This window comes from Hippopotamus amphibius, chromosome 12 (assembly GCF_030028045.1).
Source record: "Hippopotamus amphibius kiboko isolate mHipAmp2 chromosome 12, mHipAmp2.hap2, whole genome shotgun sequence".
NCBI classification, from domain to species: domain Eukaryota; kingdom Metazoa; phylum Chordata; class Mammalia; order Artiodactyla; family Hippopotamidae; genus Hippopotamus; species Hippopotamus amphibius.
Window position 1 is genome coordinate 18,695,639 of NC_080197.1, and position 13,584 is coordinate 18,709,222.

Consider the following 13,584-nt stretch of genomic DNA (forward strand, 5'->3'; position numbering starts at 1 on the left):
AAAAAAGAAAAAACAATTCCATCCAGAAATTTAGAAGGCCATATTTCTTAAAGAAAGACACAAACGCAGACACAGAAAGACCCTCACAGCCAGGGGCTGTCTCTGTAGGTGCACAGAGTGTCTTTAGGGCGAGTCTTCCTCAGGAATTTGCTGTTTCCACTTACCTTCCTGCCTAAAGCAGTGGTTCTTAAACTGTGCTGTGTATCAGAAGCACCTGGCATTAGTAAAGAACATTAAGACACAGGCTCATGGATGCAGGACAGGGCCCAGGCCTCTGCATTCCACCAAATTCTCCAGAAAATCTGGGTCCCTACCAAAGTTTGAGAACTGCTGACCTTTAAAATTTGTCATTTAAAGGAGATCTTGTAGCTTTTAATGGGGCCTTTTCAAGGGTGCTTTGTGACTCTACATGCAGATACACACTCAACTATTCTGCTTGTTCCAAACTCCTGTCACAGACAAATACCCCCATCTTGCCACCATCTGATTTTCAACTCAGCGTCCCCGGCAGAACTCATACATTACCGCCTATTTAGTGACATGGCACGCAATAATATTTGCTCTCCTGATGCCACTCTGCGTAGACGTCATTAGTCATCCTCTCCTGCCTTCTCTGTCCACATTTATAATCCCTAAGGTGTGTGCTTGTCAGCAGAGAAGGAGGCATTTGTTGAAAGCATGGCCTCTTCCAGGGCCACCGCCAACTCATGCAGCACATTAGAGTGAAATAGCCAAAGGGACACCCGTCTCAAGATACTTGACTTTATCACCTTCCCGAAAATGTTCATAACACATACAGAAATCTGTCATGCCTGCCTGATGCATGGCACTCCCTTAGGTGTGGTGCTCTTGTGTTATGCACAACCTGTGCAACCATCCATGGTGGCCCTTGCCATCTGCCAGCTAGCCATGGTCTTCAGTAAACATGGGTATTTACTGAACTCTTGGACCACTGTTGAGACCAGACCGTAGGCTTCCAACTACTGATGAAACTCCTTCTCATTCCCTGAATACTGTGTCTTACCTGTACCTAGGGTGACCAACTTGTCCCAGTTTGCGCAGGATGGTCCCAGTTTTAAACAAAAGTCCTACATCCTGGGAACCCCTATTGTCTGAGGCAAACCAGGAAGGATGTTGCAAGGAGCCCCCATCTTTGGTCTTGTGACAATAAACTGGATGTTTCTGCTCAAGAGGAGGCAGAGAATGCTGGGAGCCAAGGAGACTTGATAGCATATCCTTGGGATGGAAGAGTCTGAACATATATGCCAGGCAGTGGCTTATGTGTCTACAGGCATTGTCTCATCACAAAACTCCGTGGGGTATATTTATTTTCATTTTGAAATTTACATGCTGCAAAATTTGTTTGGGGGTCGCAGGGTGTACAGTTCTAAGAGTTTTAACAAATGCATAGAGTCATATAAACACCAAAACAATCAGGATATATGTGTTCCATAGGCAGAAGAATCCCCTGTGCTGTCCTTGTGTAGTTAAATCCTTCCCCCGCCCCTAACCTGAAGGGTGTATTATTGACTTAATTTTCAGAGAAGTTCATTGAGACTTGGAGTAGTGAAATGATTTGCAGTAAAAATATCCAAACCCTCTAGTCTGTCTGCCTTTTGCAAAGCCCTGCCTTTTCCCTGACTGATATGCACAGTTAGTGGGCAAGAGAGATTTCTTTACAAGAGAGATGAATGAAAGACCCAGGTAAAATGGCTCCTCCTTGGTGAAGATTCTCTGGGCTCTTCCCTGCATCGGGAGAGTGCCGTGGTGGGTGGGGTCACGGGGGAGTCCTGACAGCCTGGACTCATCATGGAGGAAGCAGGCCCTCGGCTGTGCCCTGAAGCATCCGCTGGGAACTGCCTGGTCAGCATTCCCTGGGCCTGGTTTTGCTGCACTCCAGGACATATCATATCCAATTATCTCCAGGGATACAGTCAAGCCAAAGGGAGTGAGGAGGGCCTCATAGCTGACAGAATCTGCTGAGGTTAGTGGATGAACAAGGTAAAGGAAATGGAGCAGGATACTCTCGGCTGTAGACTGGAGGTGAGCTGCTCTTGGACACTCTGTGTCCTGATGTCTCATTGTTTGGGGCCTAACTCAGGGAGGCTTACGTGCAGAGAATAGTGTCCAAAGGAGGATGGCAAGCTTCAGAAAGGACTTTCATATCTCAGTAGGGCCAAACCAACAGGTAGGAAGGGGAGTCAGCCAAGCAGCATCAGGGTCAATTCTCAGTTCTAACAGAAGATTGAAGTGTGACGGGGGGAGACCAGGGGAGGTTGCAGAATCCCGTGCAGAATCAGCATAGCAGGGCGAAGAAGCTTGTGACTTGTGGTTAGGTGATCTGAGCTCCCCCTGGCTCCAGGGGACCTCCGCTCCATGACTGGCAGGGACCGTAGGTGTGTGGGTGGAATGTGACCATAAGAAGAGTTGGTCCAGGACAGGTACCCAATGATAATCTTATCCTAAAGTCTATGAAGCCCATCAAGAAGGATAAAGAGAGCGTTCAAGAGACACGTGCTCCTAGTCACTTGTCATGATGCTGGTCCTGGTTTCGCCTCCTCATTTAAAAAGCAATGTCCAAAGCATCCCCATTGACTCAGAATAAAGCTCACATTCTTGGCCGTGGTCCACAGGACCTCAGCTGAGCACCACCCCACCCCCTTCCACATGCTGTGTCACGTATCTTCTCTCAGCTCTGGAGAGCCTCCCTTCAAGTTCTACAGTACATCCAGCTCATTCCTTCTCAGGGCCTCAGCATCCACTGTCAGCCTGGAAAAGTCTCCCCCCAGCTCTTGCTGTGGCTGGCTTCTGCTCATCCTCTATTTTTCAGCTCAAGTATGTCAACAGGAGACCAGTAGGAATACACCTGGAGTTGAACAAGCTGGATTTAGGAACTGTGGGACATCTTAGGAAGAGGGTGTCAGAAAGAGCTCATAGGATGTGGGCTGTGCTAGGTGATTTGGGGCTTTATTCTGGATTGGGCACAATTAGGAAGTGGTAGGATTGGGTGCCTTAATAAATCTTAACTATTAGAAGGCGGCTCAAGCTCGAGGCTGCAGCTGAAATTGGCAAAGAAGCAGCATCACTCATATGAGCCAGGACAGGGGGTGGGCTGATTTGGCTTTTTTTTTTTTTTTTTTTTTTTTTTTAGGCACACGGGCTTAGTTGCTCCGTGGTATGTGGGATCTTCCTGGAGCTGGGATCGAACCCATGACCTCTGCATTGGCAGGTGGATTCTTAACCGCTGCGCCACCTAGGAAGCCCTGATTTGGCTTTTTTAGGGCTTTTTTGGCTTGGACAATATTCCTTTTTTCTTTCCTTTGAAATATTTAGTTAGTTAGTTATTTGGTTGCGCTGGGTCTTAGTTGTAGCAGGCGGGCTCCTTAGTTGCAGCACATGAGCTCCTTAATTGTGGCATGCAAACTCTTAGTTGCAGCATGCATGTGGGATCTAGTTCCCTGACCAGGGATCGAACCTGGGCCCCCTGCATGGGGAATGCGTAGTCTTAACCCCTGCACCACCAGGGAAATCCCTGACAATATTGCTGTTTGTGTTTGGATATGACTACAGAGTGGTCGTGTTTTTGGCTTGCTCCATCCTGGTCTCAGAGCATCCTTGTCTGATGTTGGCATTCCGGGAAATTGTTTATGTTCAACAGGAAAACACCAAGGTCCAGCTGGGCATGCCAACCCAGCTCCCAGAAGTCAGGGGCTGCTGTTTTCCTTCTCAAATGTCACCTTTTCAAAGAGTCCTGCCCAGTCCACCCTCCCTAAGTGGTCCCTTGTCACGAGTCACTGTCTATCCCAGAGTTTTGTTTGTTACCTTGACTGTACTCATTATAAACAATAATTATCTACTTTATTGTTTGCACCTTCCCACAACTAGGAATGAAGTCCATGAGATCTTGTCTGCCGTGTTCATTGCTGTTATTTCTAGGACCTAGCACAGTCCTAGCACCCAGATGGTCACTGGGAGAGGAAGGAAAGGAAAGAGAGAAGGAAGAAGGGATAGAAGGAAGAAGGGCTCAGTGTGTATTCTTGGGTGAATCATGTCCTGTTTCCGGACCTCACTTTGCTGATCTGTAAAGTGAGGCAATAATATTCTCCAGAGATCCTTTCAAATCTGCCTTTTGAGGGTTCTGTGAATACCGCAGCTCAGACCTCCAGAGAGGCAGACATCCCGCAATGCACCTTTTAGGACGAAAAAAAAAAAAATGACTGCCTTAGAAAAGCAACACTGTGGAAGAGTTGGAAACATTTCCACACTCAGAGAAGGGTGTGAAAATAGAGCTCAGCACCCTAAGGAGAGGCGAATGAGAAAAGGAAAGCAGAGACTGATAATGGATGAATATAATGAGATGGCAATTTTGGTTTCAAAAGAATGTGATTAGCTCCTAATGACTGCCACCATTCCCTGGTCAATCTACTGTAACTAGACACTAATGCAAAAATAATGCCCCTCAGCCAGCTCACTTTGAAGATGGAGATGTCTCCCTTTCATACTTTTACCCCCTCACATTTTTTTTCCTTCCTAAGATTATCCCGTTAGATTACAGCTCCCTAAAATTAGAAATGGATATGTGATCAAAGTCTGCAAATTAAGGGGTCGTTACCACTCACTCCTGGGCGGCTGCTTGAGGTGTTGCCTCTCAGCATTTCTCAGCATCATCACAGCCCCCGTGCCCACACATTCTCCTTCATCCCCCACCAGGGGGACACAGAGGCTCCCAGGACTGTGCCAGAGGTCTGCGTGGTCTCGCACGGAGACATACCACTCATCACAACTGTTTTGGATTTTTCAAAGGATATCTTCACGCTGGCTTTATCCTGAAGAGCGTGGCCTGGATGTTGAAAGGACTCCCAAACTGTACCATTTCAGGACTCTGAAGGTGGACAAGGATGTTCATTAAACCTCTGCAGTGTTGTGTTGCAGAGGGTGCACACTTATTCTGTGGGGCCCCGTGGATCAGGGCAAAGGGGAAGTACATGGAGGCAGAATAAACAAAAAACTGCCCGGTGGGTCTGTCCAAAAGTGAGGCAGGAGGCTTTATGGTGTAGTGAGCTCTCCATCACCAAGGGCATCCAAGTCTGATGATATCCAAGTAACAGATGTTAGGGATCAGCTTATCAGCTGCCTGGAAGGCCACTGGGCAAGGGAGCACAAACAAATTATTTTTAAGATCACTTACAGCTCTGAGATTCCAGGATCTCAGAGGAGCCACCTGAGAGGAGCCACCTCGCCCACTATTTTTTTTTCATCTATCCATCCATTCATTTATTCAAAAGGGGTGATTCAAGCACATTTGAAATACAAAGCCAATATTGGGTGAAGATACAGACATTAAGATACTACCCTTTACCCGGAGTAGCCCATCACCAGGGTGGAAGACAAGACATTCAAATTATCAGATGTAAAGGAGTCCATCTAATAGCAGAAGTGACTGACTAGCTGGGGATGCAGTGGGAAGGTAAGCAGGGAAGGTTTCACAAAAGAGGAGATGCTTGAGCTGGGTTTTGAAGGATATGTACGAGTTTACTAGGCAGACTCAGGTAGAAGAGAATTTCAGGCAGAGGAAACAGCATGTATCTAGTCAGTCTCAGAGGTTTGTAACATCTGAAATTGTCTGTGGCATTGCGCTTAGTTGCTTATCATTGAAATACTGATTTAAGGGTAAGAAGTGAGGCTGGAGTGGCATTTGGGGTGAAATATTAAGGACCTTGTATTAAAGAGTTTGAAATTAATACTGAAGACAGTGGCAAGGGGAACAACTGGGTCCTATTCATGCTTTAGAAAGATCTCTCTGATTATACAGGAGAATGAACTGAAGGGGGCAAAACCAAAGCAACAGGAGACTTGTGGGAAAGTCTTTCTCCAGGTAAATTCACTATTTGCGAGAACCATGGCTGCACATTAGAATCACCCAGGGAACTTTAAATACTACTGACGCCTGTGTCCGTTAGACTCTGATGTACTGGTCTGGGGTAGGGCCATGGCTTTGAGAGTTTTAAAGCTTTCCCAGACGATTCTAATGTTCAGCCATTATAAAACCTTAAGCCAACTGTAACCTGAACCCCGGCACATAATAAGTAGCCAGAAGATTTGTTTCTCAAAAAATGAGTATGAAAATATTTAGAGGGCGCTATTCTTGGTTTCATACCATTTTAGGTGGATATAATTAGATAACTAGTGGCTTTTATTACAGAGGTTGTAGGTAGAAATCCATCCCCAGAATATCAGTTTAAACATCAAGAAGTCTAATGCTACCACGGAGATAAGCACACCCCACCCCTGCAGAGAACCAGGAATATATGGGCCTGGCAAGTTGCCTGAGAGAGCTGGAGCTACCTGGCTGGGGTGAGAGGATGGGGCTAAGGGCTGGAATCTGGGTTCTAAGAGTTCCATGCCAAAGCACGAACCATTTGTGGTCTACAGATGGCCTGCACTGGTGGCAAGAGGGGTGCAAGGTAATGGTCAGTTATAATGAGGAGTAAGTAGAGGATGAGGAGAAAAAGGAGACACAAGCTCTCCATTTGTAGAACGAGCACTCTCCTATCTCCGCAGCATGTTTTCACACTCAGATTTAGGGCAGAGCCTAGCACCTGTTTTGCTTCTCCTCCAGGTACCAGTCTAAGGGTTTCTGACATGCAAAGGACAACATTCTGATCAAGGAATGGCTGGGAAGGCACCCTATTACCCCTGTCTAAAACCCTGGGCAAAACTAAGTTGGAGAACATGGCTTAGCTCAGGCAAGGACTTCTCACTCCATCTCTATTCCATCTGGAATTGGTAGGTAGCAGAATGGGTACCCATTCTATCTACCCAACCACCACATAGATGAGAAGCATGGTCAGGCTTCTAGAGTAAAGGTCAGCAAACTACAGCCACAGGCTACATCCAGCCCAGTGCCTGTTTTTTTGTAAGTCGGGTTTTAGTGGAACACAGCCGTGCCCATGTGTATGCATTGGATCTATGATTGCATTCACTCTGCAAGAGTGGAGTTGAGTATGAGTAGTTGGAAGAGAGACTCTGTGGCTTACCAAGCCCATGCTGCCTATTATCTGACCCACTACAGAAAAAGTTTGCCAACTCCTGCTCTGGAAGAAGACCTACCCAGGCTGCTTTGGAAGAGACATGGGAGACTAGAAGCAAGAAAGTGGGCATTGTGCATGGTCTGGGCTTTGAATACACAGTGGTCTTGCCTTCCCCTAAAACATAGCCTGCTGAATGGCTGAATTTTTGACCAATCAGGTTACAGACTCCTTCTTGCTTAGAATGTGGACCTGGTAAGAAATAGGTGGGCAAAGTCAAGGCTGATGTATTAAGATGACTGAAAGCTCCTCTCCCCTGCACTGCTGACAGGAGCTATGTAGACTGAAGAGGTAGCAAATTCAGTCTCAGAAGCAGTGCAGGGGCCATGAGCAGGGCATCCAGCCTGTTCTACCAGGGGCAGGGTAGGGGCAGTAGTCAAGATGTGGTCTGACATTCATGCTTCTGCAGCTTTTCTAAAGCTGTTCCCACTCCCTGAAATGCCCATCCTTCTCTATGAGACAAGTGGCTGCACCTTCCCCAGTGTTTCCATAACACTTGGCTCATAACTCTGTTAAATCACATCACGTGGTTGTTTACTTGTCTGTCTTCTCTTAAACTGATGAGTCCCAACTCTTCCTTCCTTCTAACTCTGACCGTCTACGTCCAACTTCCCACTCAGCATCTCAGTTGGATGTTGACCAGTCATCTCAACATGGCTGCTACTGCTGCTGTTTTTCTTGTTTTGAACATGTTTAGAAGCGAGTGCTAAGCATGGTTCTAAGCACTTTCTGTACTCAATACACAACACTTAATTTCTGCTTCCGCAAACCTGTTTCTCCCCCATCTGTTTCTTCTCCATCTCAGTAAAAGATGTGACTCTCCACTCAGTTCTTTAACCAGTCAGCCTTCATCCCTCTCTCTTTCATAGTCCACATCTACAGTAGATGTGCTGGTGCCCTGTCCACGTCCCCTCCACACTCACTCTTCCCGTGCACACCCAATGCCCTCCTCCTGCAAGCGCCTGTGACTTTTTGCCTGAGGACTTCCTTAAGACAAAAGAATACGCACACCTCTCCTACCAAGCATGACAGAAGGGCCAAGGGATTTCCTAAGAGTTTTCCTCAACAGTGATAGCTGGGAACTGGTGGCTAAATACCCCAAGTCCCTTCTTCCTCTGGAGAACAACTCTGAGGCACAAGATGGGCCCCAGGTGCAGTGGTTGCTTGTTCGTTAATGTACCCTGTATTGGCTTTCTTCTCTCGAGTGCCTGACGTTTCCCACTCTCCCAGCCATGCTCCTTAGGATTGCCTCCCAAATAAACCTCATACTGGAATCCTTGTTTCTGAGGCTGCTTCTGGGGGGAGGGGGACCAAAATCTGCAATATTCACCTGAACATCCTAAAAATAATCGCTTCTCACTACATCCACAGCCACCATCTTGGTCCAAGGTACCATCATCTCTTGCCTGGACTATTGCAACAATTTCCTAACTGATCTCCCTGCTTCCTCCCTGGGCTCTCCTAGAGTCTCTATTCTATACATAAGCCAGAATGTGCTTTGTAAAGCATACATCAGCTAACTGTCTTGCTCAAAACCCTCCAATGGTTTCTCATCACACCTAGGACAACACCGAACTCGTTACCAATGACCACAATGCCTTATAAAGCCTGAACTCTCCCCGCCTCTCCAGATGCTTTTGTCACTGCTTTCCCTACCTCATCCTTGAATATGGCCCTTCAGTTACCACTTTTGCATCCACTGTTCTCTCTGCCTGGAAAACGCTTCCCACTTCTCTTGGGATGACTGGCTTTTTCACATCATGAAAGAATTAGCTTAAATGTTACCTTCTCAGAGAAGCCCTTCCAGACTGTGCAAGCTGAAATAATTCTCATCCCCCATCACCATCCCCCTACCCTGCTTTATTTTCTTCATAGCATTTTCCACTATTTAAAATTATATATGTTTTCTTGTTCGTTTTGGCATCTCCCAGTTGACTGGAAGCTCAAGGGGGCTTTGTCTATTTCTCTGTATCCCGAGTACCTAGAATAGCACCAAACACATATTAGGGACTCAAGTATCCGTCAAGTGAATGAATGAACAAGTGACTCCTGTAATGGACCAGATTTGAGTTCATGACACACAAAAGCTATCAATTACATTTGAATCACTGAACAAGTGAATAAGTGAAGGAGGGGCCGAGTCTGTGTTCTCCCCAGGTCCCATCCAAGAACACACAGCCTTTTACACTGTGTGACCCATCACGGTGGGTCTCATTTTCCCCACTGGCCCATCTATACCCAAATAAAACTCCTCTCTCAAGCCATTCTAATCGCTCTGTCCTTTCCTTTTAGGCCTTACCGGAGGGGCAGACAGCCTCGTGGGACACAGCCAAAGAGGATGAAAACCGCAACAAGAATCGATACGGCAACATCATATCCTGTAGGTGACCTTCTGGGAGGGCTCCAGGCTGTGGGAACATAGACAGAAAGAAGCTATCATTATTATTTACCTGGAATTTGTTACCAAGTAATCCCTGATGTTTCTAGCTCTGGGTCCACGTGCTAAGCCTGGAGCTCTGTCTCAGCCTCCCTGCCATCCCTGGCCTGGATGACAGGGCATGCTGATCACAGCCAGAGGAGGCAGGCGGGGAGCTAGGTCCAGGCACAGTAGATGCAGGACACCTCTGACACTTGCGTCTTGCCGGCTCAAGAATTCTTCAGGTTGGGGCGGAAGCCCCAGCCACAAGGGTGTTCCCAGCAGGCCCTTTACATAAAATCCCAAATGGTAGCAACTTGGGGTGGGGAGCAAGGTCCAGCCCATGAAGGAGGGGCTGGGAACACCTAGGCGAGGGATAATGCTACTTCAAGAAGGTAGAGTGCCAAGCAAGGACTGATGCTTAGAAGGAGCCAGAAACTCTGGGCTAAGCCTGAGTTTGGGAAGCAACCAGCTCAGAGCTCACAGGAGCCCAAGGCTACTCTGTTCACACCAGCAGCAAGGTTTAGGGCATCATGACTCCTGCCAGATCCCACTGCTGGTCGGGGTGGGGCTCTCCAGTGAGTGCCTGCCACTCAGGGTCTGCGTCGGCACAGGCGTCTGGTGGCACTGAGCCTGCAGGAGGAGAGCTTGTTTTGTGTGGGTCTGGGGGAAGTGTGGAAGGACGTTGCCTTTTGCTCAGCAGTGAACTGCAGTGTTCCCGGAGGCAGCCCCTGGTGTGTGATTTGATGAAGACGGTGGTACAGAGTAGTTCAAACCCTCTGGAGTCAGACTGCCTGAGCATCTATCCCAGCTGCGGGGCCCTGGACAGGTTACCCAACCTCTCTAAGCTTCCGTTTTCTTTCCTTTAAAATGAGGGAAAGAATACAGATGGGGTGGTTGGAAAAAGGTGCATAAAACCCTTGGCACAGTACCTGGCACCGTGTCTCATAGCCATGGAGTTACTTTGTCTTGGTCACTGGTGAGCAGTGTAGATATACCATCCTCCTTATTTTAAGCAAAATTCACTGAACACCCACGACAATGTGGGGATGTGGAATAAGCCAGGTTGGGGCAGGGAGACATAATCAGATGTCCATTTTGGAAAGATCACCAGGGCAGCTAATGGGAGGGTGGATTTGATTGGGAGAGGCTGGAGGCAGAGGGACCAGTTAGGAGCCTACTGCAGTGGCCCTGGCAAGGGACAGTGAGGCCTGAACAAGGGCAGTGACAGTGCTTCCGTGGGACCCTGCATCGTATCAGTGCTGGGAGGAGAGGGAGAGAGAGACTGCCGTAGACATGCACACCACACACAGGTGACACACAAGTTTGATCACTACCAAATGTTGGTATACACAGCCTTCTAAATCAGAGTTACCTGATACCAAATGTCAAGCATATACTCCGATTGGAACAGGAGTCTAAAACAGCCTTTGTCTGCAGTGGTGCAGCCAACCTGGACCTTTTGACATCTCACCAGTTGGTTATGAAGCATCCCTTGCTCTCAGCTCTCAGAGTAACCCAGTTCAGAAAAAAATCCTGAGTAACAAATTATTTCTAGCACAGTTCAGTGTTTTTGTTTTGTTTTCTTTAACTGTCTAGACATTGCCTAAGAAAAAGCTTGGAGGAAGAAAGCATAAGATACAGGCAGCTTGTAAAGGAAGAAAGAGGCAAAAGTTTTAGCTTAGCTGTTTCCTGTGCTGATTTAGAAATCAGCTATGAATGGGAGAACTAATCAGAAAAACATTTATAATTTGTCTCTTGGAAGAGAGTAATGCAGACAGCAAGATTTCTTGCAAATGAAGTGTTGGAAAGAGATGTTCAAAGAGTCAGGAAGTGTGTATTAAGACCTATGACATGTGGGCCTCCTCTGAGCCACGCCCTGTGCTGGCCACTGGGACACTCAGCCTCTGCTGCCAGGGAGCTCACATTCCAGGTACAGGTTCCGGGTTCTCTGACCCTCTGCTGCCTGAGCAGAGCCACCATCACGTGCTAGTGCCCTAAAATATCTGGTCACTCGTCTGTTCCCCATATCAGATGATGAGTTCACATGGGGTCCACTAAATTACAGGTTGTAAGACCTTGTGTGCTCACTCTAAGCCTTAGTCTTCTCTCTGTAAAATGGGTATCATGATGAAATAGTATAATAGGAAATAATAGAAAAAAATAAATGACTAGAGCACAGTAAAGAGATCCTGCCTCCCTGAGAGACAAGGGTATCCAGGCTGGGCCAGGCTTCTGGTCCAAAGCCTGAGGGCCAAGAATGACAGGCTTTGTATCTTTCTGGACGTCCCACTGCTCACCCTCTGCACTCAGCACCCTGGTCCAGCCATCACCAGCTCTCACCTGGCCTCTGCCCACCTTCTTCCTGTTTGTTCCATATCTACTTTGGCCCCCAACTTTACACCTATCTGATCTCTAACAGAAGGCAGCGGGACCTCCTCAAAATACGAATTGAATCATGTCACCGTCCTATAGAAAACCCTTCAAATGGCTTCCTTCAGTGTTGGATCCTCCTTATCCAAAGGCCCTCAGCCCTCTCTCTCTCTCGGCTGTCTCACTCCTCCCCCTCCACTTTCCTCCTGGTGTCCTCTTCTCTTCCTATATAAACTGCTTGTGCAAGAATCCTCATCTTACATCTACTTCTGAGGAAACCCAAACAGAGGCAGAGGAAATTCAGACACCTAATGATACTGCCTTCGTGGGTTGAAAGAAACCTGGATCTCCTTTCCAGTGTAAGGGTCAGTAATTCTGCAGCAAATTGTGGCTGGATTGGGTCTGCACTCAGTCTTGAGAGGAGACAGTGCCAGGGTAACCAGTACATCCAAAAGCGGTACAAGACACAAAGGGACCAAGAAAGAAAGAAAAACATCCTGGAATTGAAATGAGAAAAGGAAAAAAGAAACAGTCCCAAGGATTAGAAAGTGTTCCTGCCCTTGTATGTGTCCCTCCCGGAGGCAAAGTCTGCCTTGGCTCGATAAATAGAAATATTCTTGGCACAAGAAGAAAACCGGGTGTGATTAGCATCTTAAGGAACCCAGGGCACTGGGATGCTGGAGTGGAGGACAAAGGCTCAGGCCAGGGAGGACAGAGAAGATGAAAGGGGAAGAGCAGGAGGGAGGGCACTGCCTGCAAATGAAACAATGAAAGAGAAACCTTGGCTAAAGAAGCCCTTTCTTCCAAATGGTTCTGTTTAGGATTTAGTAATAGAGATAGTGGGGTTTCCAGGGAGTAGAAAAGAAAGGAAGTGAAAGGGAAGGAAATGAGTGGGGAAAACAAAACAAAGCGTTCTTTACTTGTAAGAAGCCCTGGGGCATAGACGGTGGACAAGGGGAAATTTCAAAAATACCGAAACATTCCCCACATAGAAGTTGGAGAGGGTGCTTCCTGGACTGGCAGGAATTACACAGAGGAGAGGAAGTGATCCCAGGGGGTGCAGATTTTATCAAATAAGGCTTGCCTTCTGGGATCTATTGGGGTCCCAGCAGGAGATATATGGGACCTTCAAATAGGGTGACTTGAGGATAATTTAATCAAGTGATTTTTTTTTTTTAAATGAAGATACAGGGAATAGTGTGGCACCCTGAGGCTTAATGCCACACCTAGGCTCCAAAGGATCCAGTAAGAAGAGGTTCCTAGGACCCAGAGAAATAGGACCTGATCAGAGGTGTGGCCCATGGTGGCCCCAAAAAAGGGAGCTGAAGGAATAAGTACCCCCATGGCACTCCCTAGTTCATCCAGTCTTCTGCCTGTGTTTTCCAGTGGCTGAACCCAGCCAAAGCCAACGGACAAGGGAATCTGTAGACAGAGTCCAGTGGTTCTCAAAGTGTGGTCCCTGGAGCAGCAGCACCTGAGAACTTGTTAGAAATACTCATTTTGGGGTTCCAACCCCCCCAGACCTGCCAAGGCAGACATTCTGAGGGTGGCACCCAGCAATCCTGCTACCAAGTCAAAGCTCACTCTGCTCGCTGTACAACAGGCCAATAAATCAGGAGACAAGGTGTGGAGGCAAGGAATACAACTTTATTTAGAAAGCCAGCAGACCAAGAAGATGGCAGACTAGGGTCCCCCAAAAAAACATCT

At 47.4% G+C, this 13,584-nt stretch overlaps 1 protein-coding gene across 1 annotated transcript in view; it reads left to right on the forward strand.

Moving 5' to 3' along the window:
- The window catches only part of PTPRT (protein tyrosine phosphatase receptor type T), a 1,046,874-nt gene that overhangs the window by 969,638 nt on the left and 63,652 nt on the right, over positions 1-13,584 (forward strand). Inside the window, exon 19 of the mRNA XM_057701613.1 lies at positions 9,381-9,468. Coding sequence (XP_057557596.1) covers positions 9,381-9,468 — 88 coding nt within the window. The remainder of the gene's footprint in view (positions 1-9,380; positions 9,469-13,584) is intronic.